This window comes from Acanthopagrus latus, chromosome 18, assembly GCF_904848185.1.
Source record: "Acanthopagrus latus isolate v.2019 chromosome 18, fAcaLat1.1, whole genome shotgun sequence".
NCBI classification, from domain to species: domain Eukaryota; kingdom Metazoa; phylum Chordata; class Actinopteri; order Spariformes; family Sparidae; genus Acanthopagrus; species Acanthopagrus latus.
This window is the reverse complement of record NC_051056.1, coordinates 8,504,513-8,528,578: the sequence shown is the minus strand read 5'-3', so window position 1 is coordinate 8,528,578 and position 24,066 is coordinate 8,504,513. Positions and strand designations below refer to the sequence as shown.

The 24,066-nt window shown below is 43.2% G+C and overlaps 3 protein-coding genes across 6 annotated transcripts in view; 1 reads left to right on the top strand and 2 right to left on the bottom strand.

Moving 5' to 3' along the window:
- The window catches only part of LOC119007970 (GDNF family receptor alpha-1-like), a 29,729-nt gene extending 14,750 nt beyond the window's left edge, over positions 1-14,979 (bottom strand). The window contains exons 1-5 of one of the 3 annotated variants that reach the window (XM_037077970.1): positions 14,258-14,979; positions 12,958-13,114; positions 6,495-6,791; positions 3,512-3,866; positions 2,190-2,299 (exon numbers count right to left, since the gene is read on the bottom strand). In XM_037077970.1, coding sequence (XP_036933865.1) covers positions 2,190-2,299; positions 3,512-3,866; positions 6,495-6,791; positions 12,958-13,063 — 868 coding nt within the window. In that variant the 5' untranslated portion in view covers positions 13,064-13,114; positions 14,258-14,979. The remainder of the gene's footprint in view (positions 1-2,189; positions 2,300-3,511; positions 3,867-6,494; positions 6,792-12,957; positions 13,115-14,257) is intronic. The other 2 variants (XM_037077971.1, XM_037077972.1) reach the window with 2 other exon arrangements.
- A 110-nt stretch (positions 14,980-15,089) lies between these two features.
- dnd1 (DND microRNA-mediated repression inhibitor 1) lies at positions 15,090-23,781 on the top strand. Its single transcript, XM_037077975.1, has 5 exons — positions 15,090-15,242; positions 17,021-17,126; positions 19,318-19,643; positions 20,100-20,232; positions 23,019-23,781. The coding sequence occupies exons 1-5, from the start codon at positions 15,213-15,215 to the stop codon at positions 23,561-23,563; spliced, it is 1,140 nt and encodes a 379-aa protein (XP_036933870.1). The 5' UTR covers positions 15,090-15,212; the 3' UTR covers positions 23,564-23,781.
- LOC119007971 (general transcription factor II-I repeat domain-containing protein 2-like) lies at positions 20,170-23,010 on the bottom strand. 2 transcript variants are annotated; one of them, XM_037077974.1, is made up of 2 exons: positions 20,991-23,010; positions 20,170-20,285 (listed from the first exon to the last, which is right to left on the bottom strand). In XM_037077974.1, exon 1 carries the CDS (start codon positions 22,344-22,346, stop codon positions 21,114-21,116), a length of 1,233 nt encoding a protein of 410 aa, XP_036933869.1. In that variant the 5' UTR covers positions 22,347-23,010; the 3' UTR covers positions 20,170-20,285; positions 20,991-21,113. The 2 variants fall into 2 exon arrangements, with proteins under 2 accessions (XP_036933869.1, XP_036933868.1); XM_037077973.1 differs by having other exon boundaries at positions 20,255-20,611.
- Positions 23,782-24,066: the final 285 nt, after the last annotated feature.

Sequence of the window (24,066 nt, the reverse complement as noted above, 5' to 3'; positions counted from 1 at the left end):
TTTGACTTCCTGAGAAATAGATCTGCAGTGTTCCAATGGAAACCTGATAGCATGAGGCAGAAGACAGAACTAACTTTTACTCTGACTCAGAGGGCTTGAGACTTGTACTCCATCGTGTTTGTGAGCGCTGCACACAGCAGAGACCTTCATTTCTGTGGAATGATGTGTGCTCGCAGTTGAAAGCCGCACAGAGGGTGAGCTGGAAGAATCAATTATATGTCATTACATGAAGTACATGAATGACTTGCTCTTAATTTACAGCTTTGCATTGTCGTTAATGGCTACATGAAACAACCCTGAACAATTTCACCTCCGGCCAGGTACTGTGAAGCATTTCTTTCTGAGACAAATTTGGCAGCATTGAATGGAGTCCTAATTGTACCTGTGTAGAGTGCACACAGCTTGACAAGAGCTGCTGCTGCGGCTGGCTTTATCCCTTACCTGAGACATTCGCTATCACAAGATTCCATTTTCCATTAGGTTTTTTGTTCACATATTTGATCAGCTTGCAGGGGGTTGACAGCTGTAATTTTCCTCACGACAGAAAATTATAGCATCCAAAATAGAGCTATGAACTTAAACCTATAGAACTGAATGTTCCGAACATTTCAAAGCCCTCTTCTGTTGGAAACCAGATTGGTTCGCTCTTAACTTTCAACTTCAAGTTGGTCAGTGTTACAATTGAGTGACACTTATCCAGGCAGTGTTCCAGTCTTTTCACCAGGATTTTAGCGCTCAACAAGTGTAATTACATTTGATATATCTAAGCCAAATTTCATATTTCATGATTTTTGTTTTCACTTAAGATTTTTTCCAAATCTTACAGTATTTCACAGAATTGATCTACATGTGTCGCGGTGTGACTTTCCACTTCCGGCCTTTGTCTTGTTCCCGCCCTTTTCCTGTGTTCACCTGTGTTTCATTTGGTCATTAGTACTTGTGTATTTATTGGTAGACGTCCACAGGTGCCTCATCTCATAAGAGGCCACGCAGTGCTTTCCAGCTTTACACCCGGGTGGACTGGCTGCTCTCATTAGGACCAACATGGTGGCTCGTTTGGAAACTTCCTCTAACCCTGTTATGAAAACAGCTCAGAGAAATGTTCCACTGGACACTCCTGATTTGCATAAAGTAGCCAAATTTTAACTGTATAAAAATGAGAAGGGGCAACGCGGCCAGCACTACGACTGACTTCCAGCACAATGCAGAAGTTACACATCTCTTTGTCTCTTTGTCACGTTCCTGGTGTGTTTGAGTTTGCGCCATGTGTTTTCTGACATCTTGCCTATTTTGCCCAAGATCCATCCTGGTTTGTCATCATCCAGCTTTGTATTTCTCTTTAGTCACTTTTAGTTTTTTTTTTTATTTGCCCCAGTGTAACTAAGATTAGCGTAGGCTTTAACTGAGGAAAATAAGGTCAAAACAGAAGCTGACCATTAAACATAATTCCAGATTTAATGTGACCTAAATTAATGACATCAGATGTAAAGAAACAACATTAAAATTAGCTTACACTGTTGATTTATGTTATTTTAATTTGTGCACTGTTCCTTCAACAAGCGCAGCACTAACCAACCAATCAGTGTGGCTACAGCTGACTGCCCCCTCATGAATGCCTGCCTAGAACCGGCCCTGGTGGTACTGAGTCTCAGTCTTTTGTGTTAACATGTGATATGTAATAAGAAGCTTCAGCTGAGTGTATGAATGTGATTGGTGTGTGATGGCACCGGCTAAAATCTTGCCTTAGGGCACCAAATATGGGTAACAGATGTAAGTAGTAGAATTAATAGCGCAATTCAAAACAAGTGCATGCGCCTGAATATCTATTCATTTATTCATTTATTTCAATAATCCTGCCGAGGATCATCGAGATAAATGAAAAGCAGTGGCGTGTGCAGCGTTTTTGAAGAGCAGGGGCGAAAAGAAGGGCACTTTAGTGCGTATTTTGGCTCCCAGGAGGGCAGTTCAGCGCATGTTTTGGCTTCCAAGAGGGTAGTTTATCATGTTTTAAGGAGCCAAAGGGGCATTTTAGTGTGTTTTGCCAACCAAGAGTGCACTTTGGCATGCTTTTTTGGCTCCCAGGAGGGCACTTTAGCATGTGTTTTAAAATGTCCTAGACATAAACTTGAACACATGCGAAAACATCCTCCCTCATCTTTACTCATCCCCCTCCCCGCTGCATCCCGTACCGATGAGTCCAGCGTAGGCTCGGAGGCACAGGCCTGCTGAGTCTTTCAGACAGCCGCTGGCCGTCAGAGGAGATGGCTGGCAGTTATTAAGAAAATCAGCCAGTCTGGACCTGGCAACAACACAAAAAACAACACAACATCAAACACAAGTGAGGCAGGGAATCTGGATGTGCATGTTGGAGTTTAAGTTCAATACCAATGTTTAAAATTAAAAAAAAATATTCTTGGCACTTTTAATTATTACTTTCTTCTTGATCTTTTTGCTCTGGACCCAAATGAGTCACTTCAACCTTCAGCACCTTACATCAGACCAGCGTTTAAATCAAAATTGCAATGCAATATTTATCCCTATGCAAAAATCTGTTCTCTTTGGATTTACCCTAAGGAAAATGTTTGCATGGAGTTCAGCTTTGGCACATTAAGTGGCCGCGTGCCACAGCATCTCATTTCAAATGAGCCGACTCTGTGCAGGTCTAACCTGCTGTACAAATAAGGCACCATGTGCAGTCAGTCATAAGACAAGATAAGTTTAATATTTTGAGCTACTGTGGCTACCATGTTCCTCTCAGCTAGCACGTTTCTGGTTACAGAGTTTTCACATTACAAGTACAAGTCACACACTGCAGAGGAGGCCATTATTCCCAATGAAGAGAGCGGCTTTCTGAGGAAGCTGCCTGAGGCATAATGCTGCTCCTCATGTTGATTTTCTTGCAGCCACAGTTCAAAGTAACAAACTTTTACCTCAAGCACGCTGACCTTTGACACACACAAGGATGTGATTCTTGATTGTGTTCAGTGGTGCCCAATCAGCAGCATCAGGTCTGCTAGCAGACATGTTTAAATTCTTCTTCTGAGATTGAGCCACTCGAGACATATTTAATGCCAGATCTCTCTCCTATGTATGTACACTTGGTGAGAAAACGAATGGTAATATCATCTTCATTCAAGTGGAGACCGTAACGTGCTACTTACTGCTTTGTAGGATTATTTACTACTTTTTTAAACATTTGCTGGTCTGAAAACAAAAAACTAGCTAGCCTGCTAAAGTAACTCACCAACTAGCCCAGCAAGTAGCCACAGTGTCATCAAGTGTCCAGCATCTCCAATTTAACAACATCAGACTACTTTGTTATGTTAATGACTATAAACCATAAACCATAAGGTACTGAAAGTGGTAACATTGCTTTCAATTCTACACTAAACATATAATCACGCTAATCAATCCAATCTGCCAATATAATGCCATTTTTAGAGCCTTTTTAGGTGTTACAATCAAACCGGATCAGCCACCTGTATCCAACTGTCTGGGCTTCATGTTTTACCTGCAGAGGTCATCTCGGCGGCAGAAGCTCTGCTGATGGAGGCAGTTAGGCTGCAGACCCTCCATGTCCTGGTAGGAGCAGGAGGGTACAATGGTTTTCCTCCTCCTCTCACCACACAGTGTGTTGGTGCAGGGGCAGAACAGGACACCCAGGCTGTACTCCTCAGGCACTCGCTCCAGAAAGCGCCGCAGGGCCCGGTGGCACTTGTGCTGGTTGCATCGGCTGGTCCCGGGCATCCGTTTGGTGCAGGCCAGCACGTACTCCGATCGCAGAGAGCCACACTTCTCGTAGAGGCCGCAGTCCTGCGCTGCCTTCAGGCACTGGTTCTCACCATCCAGCTGCATGAAAGTGGAGGCTGAGGAAGGATAAAAGTGGAAATAGCCAAACACCTGTGAGTGTGCAGAGAAACGGACAAATGGAACCAAAGCCTCATCCTATATTAGCTCAAAAACACTATTTCTGCTCTGGTGTTAATCTGTGAATTGCAGCAGGAGGAGAGTTTTATGTGAAAACAGTGGATGCAAAAAATGGAGAGGCAGAAAATGTATTTCAGTATAGTCAGGGGTCAAAGTTCACAAACTGTCAGTTTAGGGAACACTTTCATTTTGCAGGTCTGTCAATTTCATGATAAGTTGGTGGCAATAACCAAGTTACTTATTTGAAATCACTACAATAATGACCTCAAAATGCATATAAAGTTAACCTAACATGATTTATTCATTATATTTTCAACAAGCAGTTCATTAATAGCTGCTAATTTCTTTGGTCGATACCAGGAAACTTTAAACTGCCGATCATGACATTTGAATTTACAACTACACTCTGTCTAACTTCCCATCAGTAGGACACTTAATTGAAATGAATTATTGCAAGTATTGCAGTTATTGACTTCTAGTTTCCATCTCATTTCAGCATTTCTGCTGATGCGAGAAACCATTTGCGTGTCATCATAGGGAGATATTTCCAGCTCCTCCTCCCCTGGTCAAAAGGAACCACAAACAGTAAGCGTCAGGACATGGATGAGCGTGTTAGCCTGTGCTACAGTCCCTCTGTTGTTTAAATCTCATTAATGTAGCCAAAGTGAGGCTAAGATCAGAGAGACACAGGAGGGCAAACCCAAAGTCACCATGAGCTCGTGTCACTGAAGGCAGCTTTTGTTCAGTTGTGAAAGCCAATAGCAGAGCCTTGATTGACTCATGGACGAGGCGTTTGTTCCTGCAAATGTCTAATGTCTGAACACACTCCCAAGTACAAACTCAATCAAAAATGTAATGGCATGTAAAGTGTTTATGTATGTAAATCCTATTCAAGGCTATATATTTATGGTAATGAAACGCTAGAGCAGCCAACAGCGTTAGGAACTGAAGAGTGTGTAATTACACTAATGCTCCGCTGACTAATAGGCCACAGGGGAGGAGGAGTCCGCTGGCTAGTGTTCGCTCACTTACAGATGCACGCTTCACACCAGCACTCCAGATATGCTTCTGTCACTCTGTGTGTGTGTGTGTGTGTGTGTGTGTGTGTGTGTGTGTGTGTGTGTGTGTGTGTGTGTGTGTGTGTGTGTGTGTGTGTGTGTGTGTGATGAGAAACAGGTCCTTTTTTAACTGGACCTGACTTCCACATGAGGCTGGTTTGGGATTCTGATAAATGTTACAGATAAACTAGAAATTTACTAGATGTGTGTAAAAGTAGTAAGATGGTAAGATGATGAGGGTACTGAGTAAACATACAGTAGTTTCTGAAAAGTATCATGTTTATTGAAACAGACACCACACTGACCACCGTCAGGTTTTCTCATCACCTCCAGGATGTTTCACTGGATGTTTTCATCTGTAAATGGCACCAAACACTGATGCTCCTCAGCACACCTGTGCAGATCTTTATGTAAGGTGCACAAGGGGTGTTCTACTGCTATCAAATGCTCCCTTTCAAATGATGGCACACATAATATCTTCAGTAGCTTTAAATGTTATTGTATGCTATTTAAACTGTTTGAAATAAAGGGCTACATAACCTTATCGCTAGTTGTGTTTTTTCTCTCATTAAGTATTTCAAATATAGTCTGTAGACTGTCGTCAGCAGTGTTACGAGTTTCATAAAGTTGCCAGAAAACACAGCTCATGTGGGCAGGGATCATCTACAAGTGCCCAAAAAATAACAACAAAACATTTAGAAACCTTCACCAAAATGACTTCGCTCAGCCTTATCCAAGTGTAGTGAGGATATGTGCATAAAAATGACGTTATTGAACATTTGCACTTAGCAGACGGCCCCTGTGCACTTGCACTGCATATTACAACCTGTAGCTGCTCTTGACCTTCTCTGTCATCACTTTGAACATCAGTATAGCTGATGCCATTGCTGTTCAACATGTTATGAGTCGCATAAATCAGTCGAGAAACTGAATGTTTGAGCATACTCGTATGCATTTTTAGTGACATTCCGTTCCGTTTTCTTCTGTGAGGGTCGCGGGGATGTTACCGCTTTTTCCCCTTTAAGGGGTCGCGGAGGTTACTGGGACAAAATCCAGTTAACTATGGGCGAAGGCCACCCTGGATGAGTCGCCAGCTCGATGGATGGTGTGCCAACTGCACATCAGGAGCAATTTTGGGGTTCAGTATCTTGTTCAAGGATACTTCAACATGCAGCTCAGTTGCACCCCAGGGGAGCCGGGATTTGAACTAGCGACCTTCCAATCACTAGCTCTACCCACTGAGCTACAGCCGCCCCTATTTTCTGATATTGAAAAAAAAAAAACAAATGAACAAACAACTGAATAGTCAAATATTCTGATCCAGGCCTACGTATGACAGACAAAAGCCTGTCACATACTACTGAACCAATATGACTATGAACTGGCAAACTGTCTTGAGTGTAGCTCTGTCTCAGGTAAATGATAGATAGAAGGAGACACAGTCAAATGCACCATCATACTTGCATGCATGTCCCTCACACCACAAGCCCCAACAGAGGCCTGACTGACCTGGCAGCAGGCGAACCCTCCAGTATATGCGCAGACACTGCTCCTCTTTGCGGAAGCCGCGCTGACACTTGCAGGATGACAGAGAGGGGTGTTTGGTCAGCAAAGCGTCCTGTCCCTCCAGGCACTCAGCAGCCGCCTGATCCCCAAGCGGGGACATCTCCGCATCAGCTGCACACAGCTCCAGGCCTCGGTACAGCGCCTCACACTGGGGGTCAGCAGAGCACACCCGGTGAGCTTCAACACAGTCGGTGGGGGAGGGAGTGAAGGAGAAGATGGATTTTGTGGATGGCAACACACCTAAGAGAGGACAAAAGAGAAAAAAGATGCGGCGTTAAGGTCAGATATACAGTATCGCTGTTGTATGAGCTCTTAACATACTGGTTGTATGAGCTCATGCCATGAGGAACCCAACACTTCATCAACCAGGTAACACTTCTAGACAGCGATGTGTTAAAGGGGAATTCCAGTATTTCTAAACCGGGGGCCCAAATCTACATACAAAATCTGAGCATTGGTCAGCTGGACACGGCTGCAATGTCTGCTACATCATCCTTTTGGGGCAACTTGTTACCAAAGACAGACAAGTCTCCCTCAGAAAGTTTGTCAAAATCAGTTCAATATTCAGCCTTGACTTTTCCTTTCAGTAATGTTGTCAGACTCTTAGAATAACAACTTCAGCCTGTCAGGAACAAAAACAAGCACATTCAGAGGACATAACTTTGGTGGTGGGAGTTGCCCCAAAGCATTATGTTGCACACATTGCAGCCATGTTACACCAACACACGTGAATCTGAGGCCCAGGTTTAAAAATACTGGAGTTCCCCGTTAAGCCTTGATCCCACCAGAGAGTGTTGTAAAGCATTAATCTGTGTCTCTACATTTGGTAATGGAGGGACTTATTAGCAGGGATATATAGAACTACTGTAGCTGCAGGTGTAAATGCTTATTTGTTCAGCTCTGCTTTGTGAGCCCTGCAAATGCATTTTATAGCATCCCTATCATTGCCTTGGCAAGTGTTGGCTTCCAATGACATATAGGCTCTTCATTAGTTATTAAAACCACCAGAACATCAGTGGTACCATCTACAGAGCATCAGTGACATCAGTGAGGTGAGATGTCTGCACAGAGCCTAAAAGATGCTGAAAGACAACACCCACCCAGCCACAGTCTGTTCACCCTGCTGCCATCTGACAACACATACAGGAGTATCTGCTGCCGTACCACCAGACTACAGAGCAGCTTCGTCCATCAGACTGTGGGACTCCTGAACTCATCCTCAATACCCAACTTTTTTTTTTCTTTTGTAGTACATCATGGCTTGAAATAAGAAAAAAAAACCTATTCACAGAAGTTAAGAGAATCCAGAATGGAATGATTCAGTTCAGGAAGCAGACAACTGAGTCTGAGCAGGAAGTCTGTAATGAGGAGGACACCAACACCATCCTGACAAAACTGTTGAAAGATCAAGGCATCACAAAAAGAGGAAATTAAAATGATAATTCAAATCAATCTTTATTTATATGGCGTTTTTCATACAGAAAAAAAAAGTACCTCAAAGTGCCTCACAGAAATAAACAACAGCAGAAAAATAGAAACAGCAAAATAGAAATAGGAGAAGATAGTTAAAAGAACCCAAACCCTCCCACCCCTTCAGACATGGACAGAGACATACACAGTCATACACACACTCACACATATGCACGCGGACACACACACACTAATACACACCCATACAGTAGCTGTCACTAAAGAGAAATGGCTGGGCAGCGAGACCTGGTGCATGGAGGAAGCTACCTTTCAGGAGCCAGCCATACTGGGAGAGATCTCGGGCCAAGGCCACAGGGAGCACCACCACAGAGACCACCCCAACCCGGGCAGACAGGAGGCCCCACACCAAGGTGCAGAGCCCTCTGGTCACCCGGGCCAGAGCCGTCCATGGGACAGCACCCCCCGCGGCCAGACCAGAGACCACCCCCAGCCCGGCAGGCCCCCAGGAGGAAACACTGGAGATTAAGAACTGACAGACTAAAACAGTAAAATAAAGCAAAAAGCATAGAAGCTGAAAACACGAGGGACTAAAACATAAAAGTATAAAGGCTAAAAGCACAAGGGACTAAAGGGTAAAATATGAGAGATTAAAACAGTAAAAGAAAAAATAAATAAATAGATAAATAAAATAAAATAAAATAAAATAAAAAGGATTTAAATGATTAAATAAATAAAAGAATAAATAAGTAAATAAATAAATAAAAGTGCTCTGATTAGCACGGCATAAAGGAATTAAGAAGAATTTAAGTTTCAATTAAAAGCCTGGTTAAAAAGGTGGGTCTTGAGCCTCTTTTTAAAAACCTCTACAGTTTCTGCGACCCTGAGGCTCTCCGGCAGGCTGTTCCACAGTCAGGGCCCATAACAACTGAAAGCCGCCTCCCCGTGCTTTTTTGAACTAACCTGTGGTATGGTTAAAAGGCCGGTGCTGGAGGACCTCAGGGTCCGCGGGGGCTGATAGACTAAAAGCAGGTCAGATAAATAAGAAGGCCCAAGACCGTTAAGACATTTAAAAACTAGTAAAAGAACCTTAAAATCAATCCTGAAACGCACGGGGAGCCAATGAAGTGACTTTAAAACCGGTGTAATGTGCTCCCGCCCTCTGGTCCTCGTCAGCACTCGTGCAGCTGATTGGTGACATGAAGAACAGAGCAGCCACTTCAATCTCCACTTCCATGGCTTCCCAGAGAGCTTTGGGACCCTGGAGACAGAGAATTTCCTGGAGAAAAATTTAACCAGGGATGCTGGGTCAAGATAAACTTCTCAATCAGCCCATGATAAAATGCGTGTCCCATATCAGACCACTAGCAGAGAAGGGTTGTAAGCCAAGATGTATTTTCACCAGATTTCTCAACTACCGGGAGGAGGATGATAATCTTTCATTCAGGAACAGTCTCGTCATTCATTAAATCATTTATTGTGACAAATGATATACAGTTAGGCTTGGTGCTGAAGGCTCCGCTCCAGATTTGATTCACTGGATTTGACAGGCAGCATGTTAAGTTAATCTGGAGGGCGCGATGCATACCCCCTGCAGGAGTGGGGTCGAAGCAACTAGATAAATTTAGCCATTTGGCTCAGACTAAGCAGGTGGAGGCCGGGGTGGTGGTGGCAAGCTTGTCAGCAGCGGCGATGCGCGTGCAGCAGTGTTGAAGGAGAGATCAGTTGATGACGACTTGGGTTTACATGGACCACCTAGTGCAGTGCAGGGAGTTCGTCTGACGTACTTGTCCTCAGGCCTGACCGACCAAATCTCAAAGCTGTGGTCTTATTTTTAATGAGTAGGATTAATGCTGCCATCCAGGTTTAAAACACAGCTACAAGTCAGTAGAGTGCATACCTCCACTAACGCCCAACAGTTCTGTTAGGATTCTTCCATTTTATTACTTTATCACTAGAGCACCGTGACCCCTATGACCCCCTCTCCTGCACTGATGATCCACTTGACTATAAATTACTGTGCACATAAACATCTGTCTGATTCATGCATCAGTTTTTGAGTCCAAGGCACTGTGACTATCACTGCCGGGCACCAGCACGCTGTCGACTAAATGTATGAAGCCTAAGACACTGTCTCACCAATCATCTGCATCATTAAAAGAGTAGTACATATCCTCTTGACAAATGAGAATGGTCAAAAGCATTAGTGCTTTTTGTGAGGCGCTAACACATAGAAGAGAAAAGCCAGGGTATGAGAGAGAACACAGCCACATTCACTGAGGAGACGAAGGTCAAGAGATAACACTGTTTTGCTCAGAGTCACTGAGGTGAGCTTTAGGGAGTCAGCCAAGAAACTTAAACAAGAGCAGATGTGCATGTGAAGATGAGCATGAACAGGCAGACGGGACAGGGATGTTTTTTCCTCCAACATGTTGTCTGCAGGGGATCAGGTTTCATGTTGCCAAGGAGCTGGGACCAGCTCGTGCACCCACGATGGGAGAGCCAAGTCTAGACCACAGTTCCTCCCCACCTTTTTTGACCTGTTTGACCACTGACTACTGTTATTCACCTTATCTATTTGCTTAACCAATGAGAAATTCTACATCTTCTGTAACTGAAAAGATCAAATACATTGTACACTGAAATTGTGCATCTTTTTCCGGTCGGTTGACTGCAGTTAACAGCTTGCTGCCTGCGATTTTTCAAAGAGAGAAAGTCCTCGATATCAGGTTTTATTACACAGCTCTTCTTAATGCTGTAGAATGCTTCATTCACTTGAATGAGCCTTCTCAACGTCCCGCGGTCAATTACTTTCCTATAATTGACCGTTGCTAAGCATATTTGACCGTCGTCAAGGAAAGAGGCCTTTTTGCCTCTGATTCACGTAATTCGTATCACGCCGTGCTCTACAGTCTTTGCTCCGCAAGTAGTCCGGTCACTTATCACCCCAGCGTGTTCGGTTGCTAAGTGACGGCTACTTGGTATCGGAAAAAACTACTTCTAGGGCACTAGTATGAATACGTTTCACACTAACTTTAATATTTTGGGAAAATACAGTGATTTTGAGTCTTGGCAAAAGGCTGAGTCGTCGTCACCAGTCAAGCAAAGAAAAAGAGGAAAGCAGGAAGAGGGAGAAGCAAAACGCGTCGGTTTGGCAAACTATATTTCTCTGCTGAAAAACACAATGAACGGTACAAATAAATTGTAAAAAGACACACTGTGTTTAGTTTTTCGTGTTGACAAGTAGCCGTGTAATAAGATCAGGTTTATTTTCCCGATAATGACCGCCGTTCTATACATTATCCCTTACTTAATGATATAACTCTAAATAAATGGTAAACTATGTTGTAGTTTGTCGTCTCTTGAACAAACAAACACGCCTGACAAATTTGATGACCCCAACGTGATTTGAGAAAAAGGAGATGTGGAGACCATTAAGGCGATTCCCGCCGAGACCGGAGCCGGAGGCCAGACCACTCGTCACTCACAAGGCACGCCTTCTCAAAAAAGGTAAACAGAAACCTGTGCTTAGAAAAAAAATAATTCTGTGTAATTGGCAATGTAAAAATTGATGTGAGTGAGGAGGAGGTAAGGTTGTCTGAATCTAAAATATTCTTTGAAATTTTGAAGTAAATACATCCTACTGAAAGTACTGTATCATTAACGGTCAAAATCACAGATCGATGACAATTTGGGGGCAAAGCGGATAAGTCCTTGAGTTTGAGTCTCGGAAGCAAAACATATTTCAATTAAGTATTCCTCACCTGAATCAATAGGATTACAAGGGGAAGTAATCAAATAGGGTTTAGACACCATGGGTGGAAGTCCCTGAAAAAGTTTGAAATAAAGAAATAAAGGCCTTACCTGTGTAAAATGGTACATTAAAAAAAAAAAAAAAAGAAAAGAAAAGAAAGAAAAAGCGTTTAATATTGTGTTGCGCTGTTATGCATGTTGACATGTTGTGGCTGGTTCAATGTTGTTGAAAGTGAGAGTGTGGGAAAAGTAGTCACAACAGCGTCTAGACTCTGAGGACAGTGGTGTCTTGGTGGAGCGAACTGTGGGAAACCTAACGGTGATAAGGTACGCAGCATCTCCACAAAAAAGCCTTGTTGCTCGGGGGAACTCCATACAAACCGGCTGGCCACTGAACAAAGAGTCTATAGGGTCAGTTGTCTGGGTGTATTCCATATAAACTGACTGGCTGTTGTAGACCAAAGTTTTGTGAAGGGAATAAAGTTTTTGAATGTTGGAGTGATTGAAGACGCGCATGGTGCTTGTTGAATAATTTTGAAGGAGCTCTGCCTCCATCTAGTGGGTATAATGTGACACTGCTAAAAGAAAGGTTGAAATTGGATTTTTGAAGGAGTTTTGCCTCCATCTAGAGGTCATACCCAGACATTGCAAAAGTTAAATTATACCCAAATTAAAATTGGGTGCTTGTCTCCCTGGTGAACTAAAATAAAATTACACCCATTTGTCACTCTTTGCCTCCATCTAGTGGGCGCACAATAAAAGTGTAAAGTAAGACGACTGATGTGATCATCCTTGATCACAAAAGATATTAGTATAAGTACATAGAGTAAACAAATTATAGACAACAAAACATTAAATCACAACAAAGACAAAAGAGGCAAAGCCGCAACTGTGTTTTGCTGTGTTGGGAAATCTCATGAATTTAATTAAAATTGCTTGAATTCAATGCTATGCTAATGCCATTTGAAACATTATTTGGGTTTTTTTGGGTGTTTTGTTGCTAATATCTCAGCTATTGAATAGAAGTGATTTGAACAATCGATTTGTTTTGCTAAATAATTTCACCAATTCATTAAATGATCTACACTGACTTTTGTATTAATGGACATTACCCATCCTGTTGGGTCAATAGCTTTCTTTTGTTGGTGCTTAGCTAAAGCCTTTATGCCGTCTACAGTTCTTTTTACGTGCTTCGATTGAACTTACTTACTTCTATTGAACTTACTTGGTTTGTTGAAGATGACTGAAGTCTGTCCGGTTGGGTATGTGTGGATCAGGGGACTGGGGGGGGAAAGTGGCCCGGGAGTTACTGACAGACCGGCCCACCTCATGCGCGGTGTGGGGAGCCAGCCAGCCAGCTGGCAACACAAGTTTCATGTACCCTGACGAAAAAACAGCATTTGATTTTGTTTTGGACCATAATCATACAGTAATCATTAACTGGAACCCTTAAGTAGCCTACTGTAAAATAATTACAGCAGTATAGTGATTTTACAGCATGTAGTGATTTTAATGCAAACAGGTCATTGATACAATAAAATTTGGCAGACTAATTTGCCAGGCTGTTAGAACTGAATGACATTGTGTATACCATGAGTAAACTACTAGAGGGCAACATAATTACAACAGTAAGTCCATTTCAATAAAAATGGTATTTAAAAATAGATAAACAACAAAGCTAACTATATAGCATGTAAAAACTTAACCCAACTAAACTAAGCTGAAAATAGTAAACTGACAATTGAAAACTAAAAGCTTGAAATGTGAAAAATCCTGGCAAGGATTATGGATATGGAAATTCGTCGAAACACACGTCAGCGTAGATGAGAGCCAATTAGGGCAAAGTCCTGACGTCATGAAGGTGGGTCTAGGATCGCGCAGCACCTGGAGAGCAACCGCGCAACTGCTGTGCAGCCGCCTTGCTCCCGCAATAACTTAAGGTCATGTGACATCGGATGCGGAGCAGAAACCACTCCCATCCAGGTCATCGTCGACACATTTTAACCAGCGTGCATCACGATTTAAACTGCGTTATTCCTGAACTCGCCTGTTTTCTTTTTCTATGAACCGGCCCAGCGGGAAAATCCCCGGTTTCCCGTACGCCAGTCCGTCCTTGCTTAAGACTTAAGAGAAGGTGCTTTGAATTTCGGGGTATTTCATTATGGAGGTCGTATCGGACCACCCTTGGTATATATCACAGGCGTACACGCCCGCGTTAATATACTCATTCCGCAACTATAAACATGTAAAATTGATCGACACAATGGCTATATAGATACAACATACATAAACCTCTGAAAATAATATTTCACACAATTCTGTCACAGTCGAACCCTGAATACAACGGAGCAGCAAAGAGCTGCAACAGATCACGAAGCCAGTTACCAACACTAGTCTAATGATGAATCAGCAGTGTTCCTATTGTTGGAGCATCATAGATGTAACTATGAAGAGCCAAGATGTGCTTCAACCTCCAAATTAATGAAATGTGTACTACCTAACAGATGGGGAAATAATGCACTTACGATAGACGCTTTCACAAGAAAACAATACGTCTGTTGCTGTGATTGACTGCGAATGGCTTCAATGGTGTTGTCGCAGTCAAGGGTCCTCCTTCTCTCCGTGTTCATAGCCAAAAGTGCCAGATTACTGGTCTTGGTGTCTCCACTGAGGCTGATGCTTTCCGCCAGTTGTTCAATCCGTTGCTGGTAAATGTTTGGCTCTAAATTAAATCCGTGCCCTCATTTCAGAAAATGCCTACACGCTACACAAAATGTTGCATCTTTGGCCACGCTGTATTATGAATACTGATCCATCAAACTTTTGTTAAAACTTCTCTGCTGATTCCCAAATTGCCGCGTGCGGTATTTTTGAAGGACTGGCCGTCTTGGGCCGTCTTGATTGAGGATGGCTGCTAATGTCACCTGTAGCACAAGCCGTAACGTTAGCATCCTCAATGGAAACCTCCGCCGGCGATTCTCCTTCGTCTTCATCCCCCCCGATTTTCTTGTTCCTGGGACTCTGTGAGGACGAGCGACGTGTCTGCACTTTCACAGTCTTGTTTCCCTTCAGGTTGTGGCCCAGAACGTGGACGTTAAGGGAGCAAAAAACGATCCATTTTGGTGTATTTTAGTTTGTTAAGTGTTCGAGCTCGATATCAACAACAAGCTGCCATGTTAAGGTCAAAGGTTCACCGCGCGCTGTGCCCATTGGCCAAAAAGATCACCTGTTTGGGCCTCTTTTTTTTTTTTTGACTAAAATATATTTTTTAAAATTATTATTAAATTCCCATTTTAAACAACATTAAAAAGACTATTCAAGCGTGACATGAAATACACAGGAAATATAAATGTAAAAAAAAAATCACAGACATTTCTTGTGGGTGCTGGGCGGGTGCTATGGCTATTATAGGGGGAGCTACAGCACCACCTAGCTCCTCCCTGGCGCCGCCACTGCGTGACCGACACAAAAACAACAACGATGGCGATGGCGATGACCAAGTTCAGCCAGGTAACTTTCAACTTTCCCTTTTAAAGCTGGTAGTTTGTAAATCGGACAGAACGTGAGGAGGACATTCAAGTCGTGTGAGCAGCGGCAGCAGCAGCGAGGCCGCGGGCAGCTCACCTGAGATGGCCGCTCGGTTTGTATCGCTACATTGTTAACACTGTGAGGAACTAAGTGTCAATACTTTGTTGCGCACAAGCGGTCGTACCGTGTGGAACAATAGTGGCAGTGTTTAGTGGCAGCTGCTCAGAGGTTACTTCGTTCGTCATGTTGTGTGTGTGTTCTGTTAAACGCCTGTTTAACAACTGCTCTACTCTGTTGTGATGGCTCCTTTCACCACACTGCTGCTTGTTGAGCCCCACCTGCAGCTCATTAACCAGATTAATAGAGAATCATGAGCCACATTATGAAGAACATTAGCCACATCAAAGGAGAATCAGTAGCCACATAATAAAGAATCAGTAGCCACATAATAAAGAATCAGTAGCCACATAATAAAGAATCAGTAGCCACATTAATAAAGAATCAGTAGCCACATAATAAAGAATCACTAGCCACATTAATAATCAGTCGCAACATTAGTAAAGAATCAGTAGCCACATAATAAAGAATAAGTAGCCACATAATAAAGAATCAGCCACATAATAAAGAATCACTAGCCACATTAATAATCAGTCGCAACATTAGTAAAGAATCAGTAGCCACATAATAAAGAATCAGTCGCAACATTAGTAAAGAATCAGTAGCCACATAATAAAGAATCAGTAGCCACATAATAAAGAATAAGTAGCCACATAATAAAGAATCACTAGCCACATTAATAATCAGTCGCAACATTAGTAAAGAATCAGTAGCCACATAATAAAGAATCAGTCGCAACATTAGTAAAGAATCAGTAGCCAAATTAATAAAGAATCAGTAGCCACATTAATAAAGAATCAGTTGCAACATTAGTAAAGAATCAGTAGCCACATAATAAAGAATCAGTAGCCACATAATAAAGAATAAGTAGCCACATAATAAAGAATCACTAGCCACATTAATAATCAGTCGCAACATTAGTAAAGAATCAGTAGCCACATTAGTAAAGAATCAGTCGCAACATTAGTAAAGAATCAGTAGCCACATTAATAAAGAATCAGTAGCCACATTAATAAAGAATCAGTCGCAACATTAGTAAAGAATCAGTAGCCACATTAATAAAGAATCAGTAGCCACATTAATAAAGAATCAGTAGAAATGTTGCTGCTCAATAGTTTGAGATTTTCTTTATTTTTTCATCTCTGATGCGAAAGTGCGATGGAACTCAGATCCAAGTGAGGAAGTGAAAGGTGTACCAACGCCGACTTCACTGACACAAACGCAGAGAACTTGTCAGCAGTAACTCTGACCTTCTGACTTCATGTCGTGTTTGTGTTGTAAAACATGCTCTCACTCCTCTTCTCTCTTATAATCTGCTCATCTGTGAGTTTAGCTGTGGCTTTATTAGATGCACACAAAAACTAATAAACAAGAAAACATCCAATCAAGAACAGAAGGCAGTTCAAACCAGTTCCACCAACACAGACGGAAAACAGCTATTAGTTATAATCTACTGAAGTACACTTAATGTGGGATCCGTGGGCTGAACTTTTGTCCCGGCATGCAGTATGAAAAGACACTGGAGCGGCTTTATTCTGGTGCTGCATGGTTCATTGTGAACAAACAAAGGCGGTATGGAGGTGAGCCTTTCGTTGTAGCATTCCTGCAGTTAATCTGTCTGATGAGGGCTGTTTCTCCTGCAGGTGCTGAACATTGAGCGGGTGAAGGAGCTGGAAACCTGGCTAAAAGCAACCAATACAAAGCTGACTCAAGTAAATGGCCAGAGGAAGTATGGAGGACCGCCTGAGGGTGAGAAAGGCCCAGCTCCAACACACTGCTTTTACACTACACGAGTGGAAGAATAAAAGAGAGAGTGAGGAGTATGAAAGAAGCTCCCTGGAGAAATGAAAAGATAAGCATATGTGGAAATTAGGACTGCAACTAAAAGATGAGTTACATTACCCATTAGCATAACAAGTGTGTGCGTGTTACATGCTGCAGTCAGGTTGATGAACAGGAGTGAAGATAAATCCACTTTTTAATCCCAAAAGTTAAAAAAGGAATCTCTGAGCTCTCCTCCTGTCTGGATCAGAGCAGAATCTCAATTGACTCCAGGTGTTTATTCCTCCAGAAGATCTGGCTCTGTCTATCTCCCCTCCACTTTGCCCTGCCCACACAACAGCCGTGAAAGCCCAGTGACTTGTCTCGCAATATCCGTACATAACAGACAGAGCAGCATCCGGCATGACAAAGTCTGTAGTTGAACTTGAAATTAGTGTAGAAGATGCCCCCTCCACACATTGGAACCGAAATACACCATCCCGTCACACCTGCCTTTTACTTGCACAGTGGTCCTGAACCTCAACGAAGATGGCATACCTTTCCATCCCTGCTACCTCTGTTCCATGTGAGTGTGTCCTTTCTACTGCAGGAGACATACAGGGAGTGCAGAATTATTAGGCAAGTTGTATTTTTGAGGATTAATTTTATTATTGAACAACAACCATGTTCTTAAGGAACCCAAAAGACTCAATATCAAAGCTGAATATTTTTGGGAGTTGGAGTGGGGCTTTTTTAGTTTTAGCCATTTTAGGAGGATATCTGTGTGTGCAGGTGACTATTACTGTGCATAATTATTAGGCAACTTAACAAAAAACAAATATATACCCATTTCAATTATTTATTTTCACCAGGGAAACCAATACAACAGCTCAACATTCACAAATATACATTTCTGACATTCAAAAACAAATCAGTGACCAATATAGCCACCTTTCTTTGCAAGGACACTCAAAAGCCTGCCATCCATGGATTCTGTCAGTGTTTTGATCTGTTCACGATCAACATTGCGTGCAGCAGCAACCACAGCCTCCCAGACACTGGTCAGAGAGATGTACTGTTTTCCCTCCTTGTAAATCTCACATTTGACGAGGGACCAGAGGTTCTCTATGGGGTTCAGATCAGGTGAACAAGGAGGCCATGTCATTAGTTTTTCTTCTTTTAGGCCCTTTCTTGCCAGCCACGCTGTGGAGTACTGGGATGCGTGTGACGGAGCATTGTTGCAGCTCTGAAATATGGCAAAACTGGTGGCAAGTGGCATCTTGGCAGCTGCACGCTTGACTTTTCTCAGTTCATGGGCAGTTATTTTGCGCCTTGATTTTTCCACACCCTTTTTGCGACCCTGTTGACTATTTTGAATGAAACGCTTGATTGTTCGATGATCACGCTTCAGAAGCTTGGCAATTTTAAGAGTGCTGCATCCCTCTGCAAGATATCTCACTATTTTTGACTTTTCTGAGCCTGTCAAGTCCCTCTTCTGCCCCATTTTGCCAAAGGAAAGAAAGTTGCCTAATAATTATGCACACCTGATATAGGGTGTTGATGTCATTAGACCACACCCCTTCTCATTACAGAGATGCACATCACCTGATATGCTTAATTGGTAGTGGGCTTTCGAGCCTATACAGCTTGGAGTAAGACAACGTGCATGAAGAGGATGATGTAGTCAAAATACTCATTTGCCTAATAATTCCGCACTCCCTGTAGTTAGTGCCTGAAGGTCTCAACTGCAGCTAGTTATGCACAGATGTGACATCTGGAAAGTCTCATGAGGAATCATACGGGAGAGAAGCCGTATGATTCCAGCTGAGTTTGTGGCAACACCTTTTAAAGTGCCTACATATTGTTCATGTCTTAGACTGCATATGATAATTCATACTCTGTCAGAAATCTGAACTGAAGTGACATTGATTACAAGATGATTACTATTTACAAGATTAAAAAAATAGACCTGCATTGTTTTGCATTTTGTGACTTTTGATCAAATACATTTGTTTTCTTAAAAATGCTGTTAAAATCTTGCGTCTACCGTGAGCTCAATATTGTCTATCTTACTGTCTCATGAGCTGAATGTATCATGACACCCCTATTGCATTGTGATGAATGTAGTAATAACCAGGTGACGTGACCTACCCCTATCTCCTCCCCATTGTGCTGTCAGTGTGGGACGGACCCACCCCAGGACCCCGCTGTGAGGTGTTCATCAGCCACATCCCGCGGGACGCCTACGAGGATCTGTTGATCCCCCTGTTCAGCTCCGTGGGGCCTCTCTGGGAGTTCCGGCTCATGATGAACTTCAGCGGACAAAACCGTGGCTTCGCCTACGCCAAATACGGCAGCTCGGCTGAAGCTACCAGCGCCATCCGCCTGCTGCATGGTCACCTGATGGAGCCCGGCTTCCTCCTCAGTGTCCGCCGCAGCGTGGAGAAGAGGCATCTCTGTATAGGAGACCTGCCCGCCGTCACCAGGCAAGAGGACCTGCTGCAGGTACAACAGCTCTGGGGCTCCTCAGTGTGATTGATGTTTTGTGTTTTATTTTTAAGCTGAAGTGGAAGAAAACTCACCCACACCCAACAAAAAACAAAGAAAATGTTCCACCTTTGAACGTAATATGTATCTTGGCAACAGGTTGCATGTTGGTGGTCGACTGTGAGTGTATGCAGACTGTGATTGGTTGGCATATACCTCACACACCTGTTGGGGCAGGCTAACTTAACAAGTTTATGATGGAGGTCAGACCAGAAGTCAGTAGCCAGGTTAAATGTACTCACGTACTGGGGCAAGGCAAGTGGGACAGGAATTAAGGTAGTATTAAGTTAAGAGTTAAGATCCTTGAAACCAAAATACTATCTTGAAAAATGTATATTGTCTCAACTGCGCACCCAAATATTGTACGATGTTGTAGGCTGTATCTTGTCTTTGCTGTAACTGCCTTGCTCCCAGGTGCTGCGTGTCCTTACCGAAGGCGTGGAGCGAGTGTCTCTGAAGGCGGGGCCTGGTATAGAGGGGGTGTGTGCTATAGTCGCCTTCTCATCCCACCATGCTGCGTCCATGGCCAAGAAGGTTCTGGTGGAAGGTGGGTGAGCTCCTTCTGATGGACGTGGACTTACCCATGGGATCATTGTATTACTGTAAATAACATCAGCCTCGATATAACGCAGATATAATCAAAATGTTTTAATCCAGCAAACATATTTTCACTGTGTTCAAAGAAATATGTCAGTATATACTTGTGTAAGATGCCCTGAGACAGCCTGTACAGCTGGTCCAGTCTAATCCACTTGCTGTATTACTACTTCTCTGGCTCTGGCACAGACAAGAGGTGGGGAAAAGGTCAGTTAACTTGTAGATTTCCAACCAGGCCAGAGGCTGCTGTATCACACAGATATTTGCTGGGAAGACCCAGCACGGGCGCTGTGTCGAAGGGCTAGTGGCACTGGGCCGGACCGACAGCTCTGAAAAATATGTGAAGAGCAGGCCGGGGCCTCGCCAGGCGGTGACATGGTCGAGGACAGGCCACACAAAATAATCAGCAAGAAATGTCAGAATGTCATAAGTTTTAAATTCGATAGAAGAACAGATATGAGGAGATGGTAAACAGGAGAGAGCAATGATCTGTTGGAGCCCAAAGGTATGATGATCCAGATCCATTTTGCCAGCACTGAAAGACCCACACTTCTTTATCCAACTGTAACCCTAACCCTAGACCAGGGGTGGCCAAAGTTTTTTTTTTTAGTGAGGGCCAAATACAGAAAAATAAACAAAGGGCTGGGCCACACACAGACACACAGGTGACATATTGACACATGAATACTGTGTGTATTTCCTACTCACCTATAATGTGAAGAACATTGTACTCAGTGGGCGCAGTGATACTGTCCTTTGGATTGAAGGATGGCTGACATGTCAGGAGAAAGTTTGGTGGTTGAGACATGAAGGACTTCACAGAGGTGGCTATCAGTCATTCTGGTTCTCAGTCCGCTTTTGTTCTGATTTAAGAAAAGAAAATGTTTGTTCATTATCCAAACTCTGATAGAAGTCAGGGAGGGAGAGAAGCTGATGTTGACTCTTCAGAGAATCATCACATTGCATTTCGATCAGTTCTAACTGCAGACTCTCTTCCACTTCTTCTGCATCCACCAGGAAAGGGGTTGAGAACAGCTTGATTTGTTTTTCAGTGACAGAAAAATCTTGGAAACGCTGGTTGAATTCTGTCACGAGAGATGCAATCACAAACACATATTTCTCCTTTTTAGCAGAAAGGTCGGCTTTTGGGAAAGCAGACTTGATTTCAGACAGCGCAGGGAAGTGTGCAGCATTAAAGCTTTGTAGTTGTGCTTCTTGGTGGATTATACAGTGCATCCTAACAGTCTCACCTCCGCTCTCTTTTACCTTGGCGCACACTCTTGATGCCATTCTTTTGCGTTCGCCCGTCATGGCCAGAGCTCCATCCGTTGTTACTCCACAGAGCTTGTCCCATTTAAGCCCCATCTTTTCAACTGCCTCTGACACAGCTTCAATAATATCTCTACCCGTCGTTGTGCCTTTTAGGCTCATCATATGAAGCAGCTCCTCCGTACAGCAAAAGTTATCATCTACTCCTCGCAAAAAAATTAACACCTGCATGGTGTCTGTGGCATCTGTGCGCTCATCGCATGCTATCAAGAAAAAATCCAAAGTACAAGCTTTGTCTCTCAGCTGAAGTTTCAAGTTAGCTGACAAGTCCTCAATTCTCCGCGCTACTGTATTTCTGGATAAGCTCACGTTGTTGAAATCCTGCACTTTTTCGGGGTACATTATTTCTGTTACTTTGATGAGGCACTGCTTTATGAAATCACCACCTGAGAACGGTTTGCCATGCTGGGCAATAAGTTTAGCGACTTCATAGCTTGCTGTTGTGGCATTTTCCTGTATTTTGCTAGCATGAAAAAAAAACTGTTGTTGAGCTTGCAAGCTAGCTGCCATTTGCTTGACTTTCTGTGTTCGTTCAGCACCGGTGTACGATGAGTAGCTCTGATGTTTGGTCTCATAGTGCCGATGGTCATTATGCTCTTTCATCACAGCAACATCTTCATTGCAAATCAAACAGATGCACTTTCCGTTGATTTCTTTGAAGAAATATTCATTTTCCCACTGTGTTTGAAATCTTCTACACTCACTTGCTATCTTGCGTTTCTTCGGTGCTGCCATTTCTGGTGACTCGGGGTAAAGGTTTTTCTTTGCTGAATTTTGATTAGTGGAGAAGCTCCTTTTCCGTGGCTGGCTCCCTCTAGTGTTGAAACTGAGAAGTGCAACAGAGTTGAGCTCAAGCTTCTTGTGTGGGCCATATTCAATTATATTTTCAGAATTTGCTGCGGGCCAATAAAAACTGGACCGCAGGCCGCAGTTGGCCGTTTGGACATCCCTAGGGCAGGGAGACAATTTTTACACATGGTCACCACAATCCAGTCCTTAACCCCATCGAGAATCTTTAGGATGTAACTTGTGACTTCAGGCAGCGGCCCGACTCTCCCTTCATCAATACAAGATCTTGGCAAAATATGTATGCATCTCTGGAGGGAAATGAATAACATTGCATAAGCTTATCAAAGCGACACCACAGTGAATGCATGTCATAATCAAACGCTAAAGGCAGTCCAACAAAAGACGCACCAACGTGTTTTTAAGTGTATGTTTATTAGTAGACGCCACAATAGAACTTGGAATGGATTCAGTCACTGTCTTGTCACCTGAAACAAAAGCTTGATTTTTGAAATGAGAAAATTCATGATTGTTCTTTAGATAACAACTGTAATATTCATTAATCCCTTTTAACAGCTGCTGTAGAAAATTGTTTTTATGGCTAGTGTTTTTTTCCTTCAGCATTCAAGAGGAAGTTTTCTCTGACTATCTCAATCAAGTGGCTTTCTGCAATGAAGCCAAGCCCAGACGAGACACTTCCTGCCCTGGTGCCTTCAAGCGGCCTCCTGCCATCACCCATCAAGCCGCCACGTCACCTCCTCAACTCTCCACAGCCGTCTGTCCTGCCTCTGTGCCAGGCCCGCCGTCCATCCACCCCGCCGGGTTTCTGCAGAGCAGTGGGAGGACCCACTGTCCCCAAGTACCCTCCCTCCCCCAGCTCCTTCACCACCTCCTCCTCCTCCCAAGTGTCTCCAGGATCATCAGCATTCCCCGTGTGGCTCCTGCTTAAGATAAATGAGGCGACTGAGATACACTACAGCCACACTGGGCCTGATGGGTTCCTCTGCTACAGTTACAGGGTGTATATCCCTGGGATAACCATGGCCTTCGAAGGAGAGGTAATGATCTTGCCAGGACCGAATGAGTCCACTTTGATGAAGGAAGCCCAGCAGGCTGCAGCCCAGCAGGTGCTGCACAGGCTGTACAACAAGGGGCTCATCCGCTGACCAGTGTGTCTCCATCGGCACTGTTGTCGGTTCTGTTCTGTTAATGATCTGTACAGATGATGTTTGATCTTACACTCAGTTTAATTTATGCATGCTTTTATTAGTATAGACTTGTTTGTGTTGTTTGAACTTCTGTGGTTTGTTTTATGCATGTTTTTTATTGTGTGTTAGTGTTCAATTGGTTCCTCATTTAAATTAAATGAGATTTGCAAATGTGATGGTTGTGATATTCATAAAGAGGACTGATTAATGACCACTTACCAGAGGCAGGAGAGAGTTCATCTTGTCCTCTTCTTCAAACGTGGTTTGACTAATCCAAACATGTTGCCATCAAGCTAAAATAATCCTCCAGCTAATTTAATTCTTTGAATGCAGTTTGAGATTGATGCATTAAACCAAGTTTAGGTTACCTTTCAATAAAGAAAAAAATGTATTCAGTTTAACTTATTTGCACAGCATCTTCTCCTACAAGAACATGTCTCCATCGTATGACTTCTGATGAC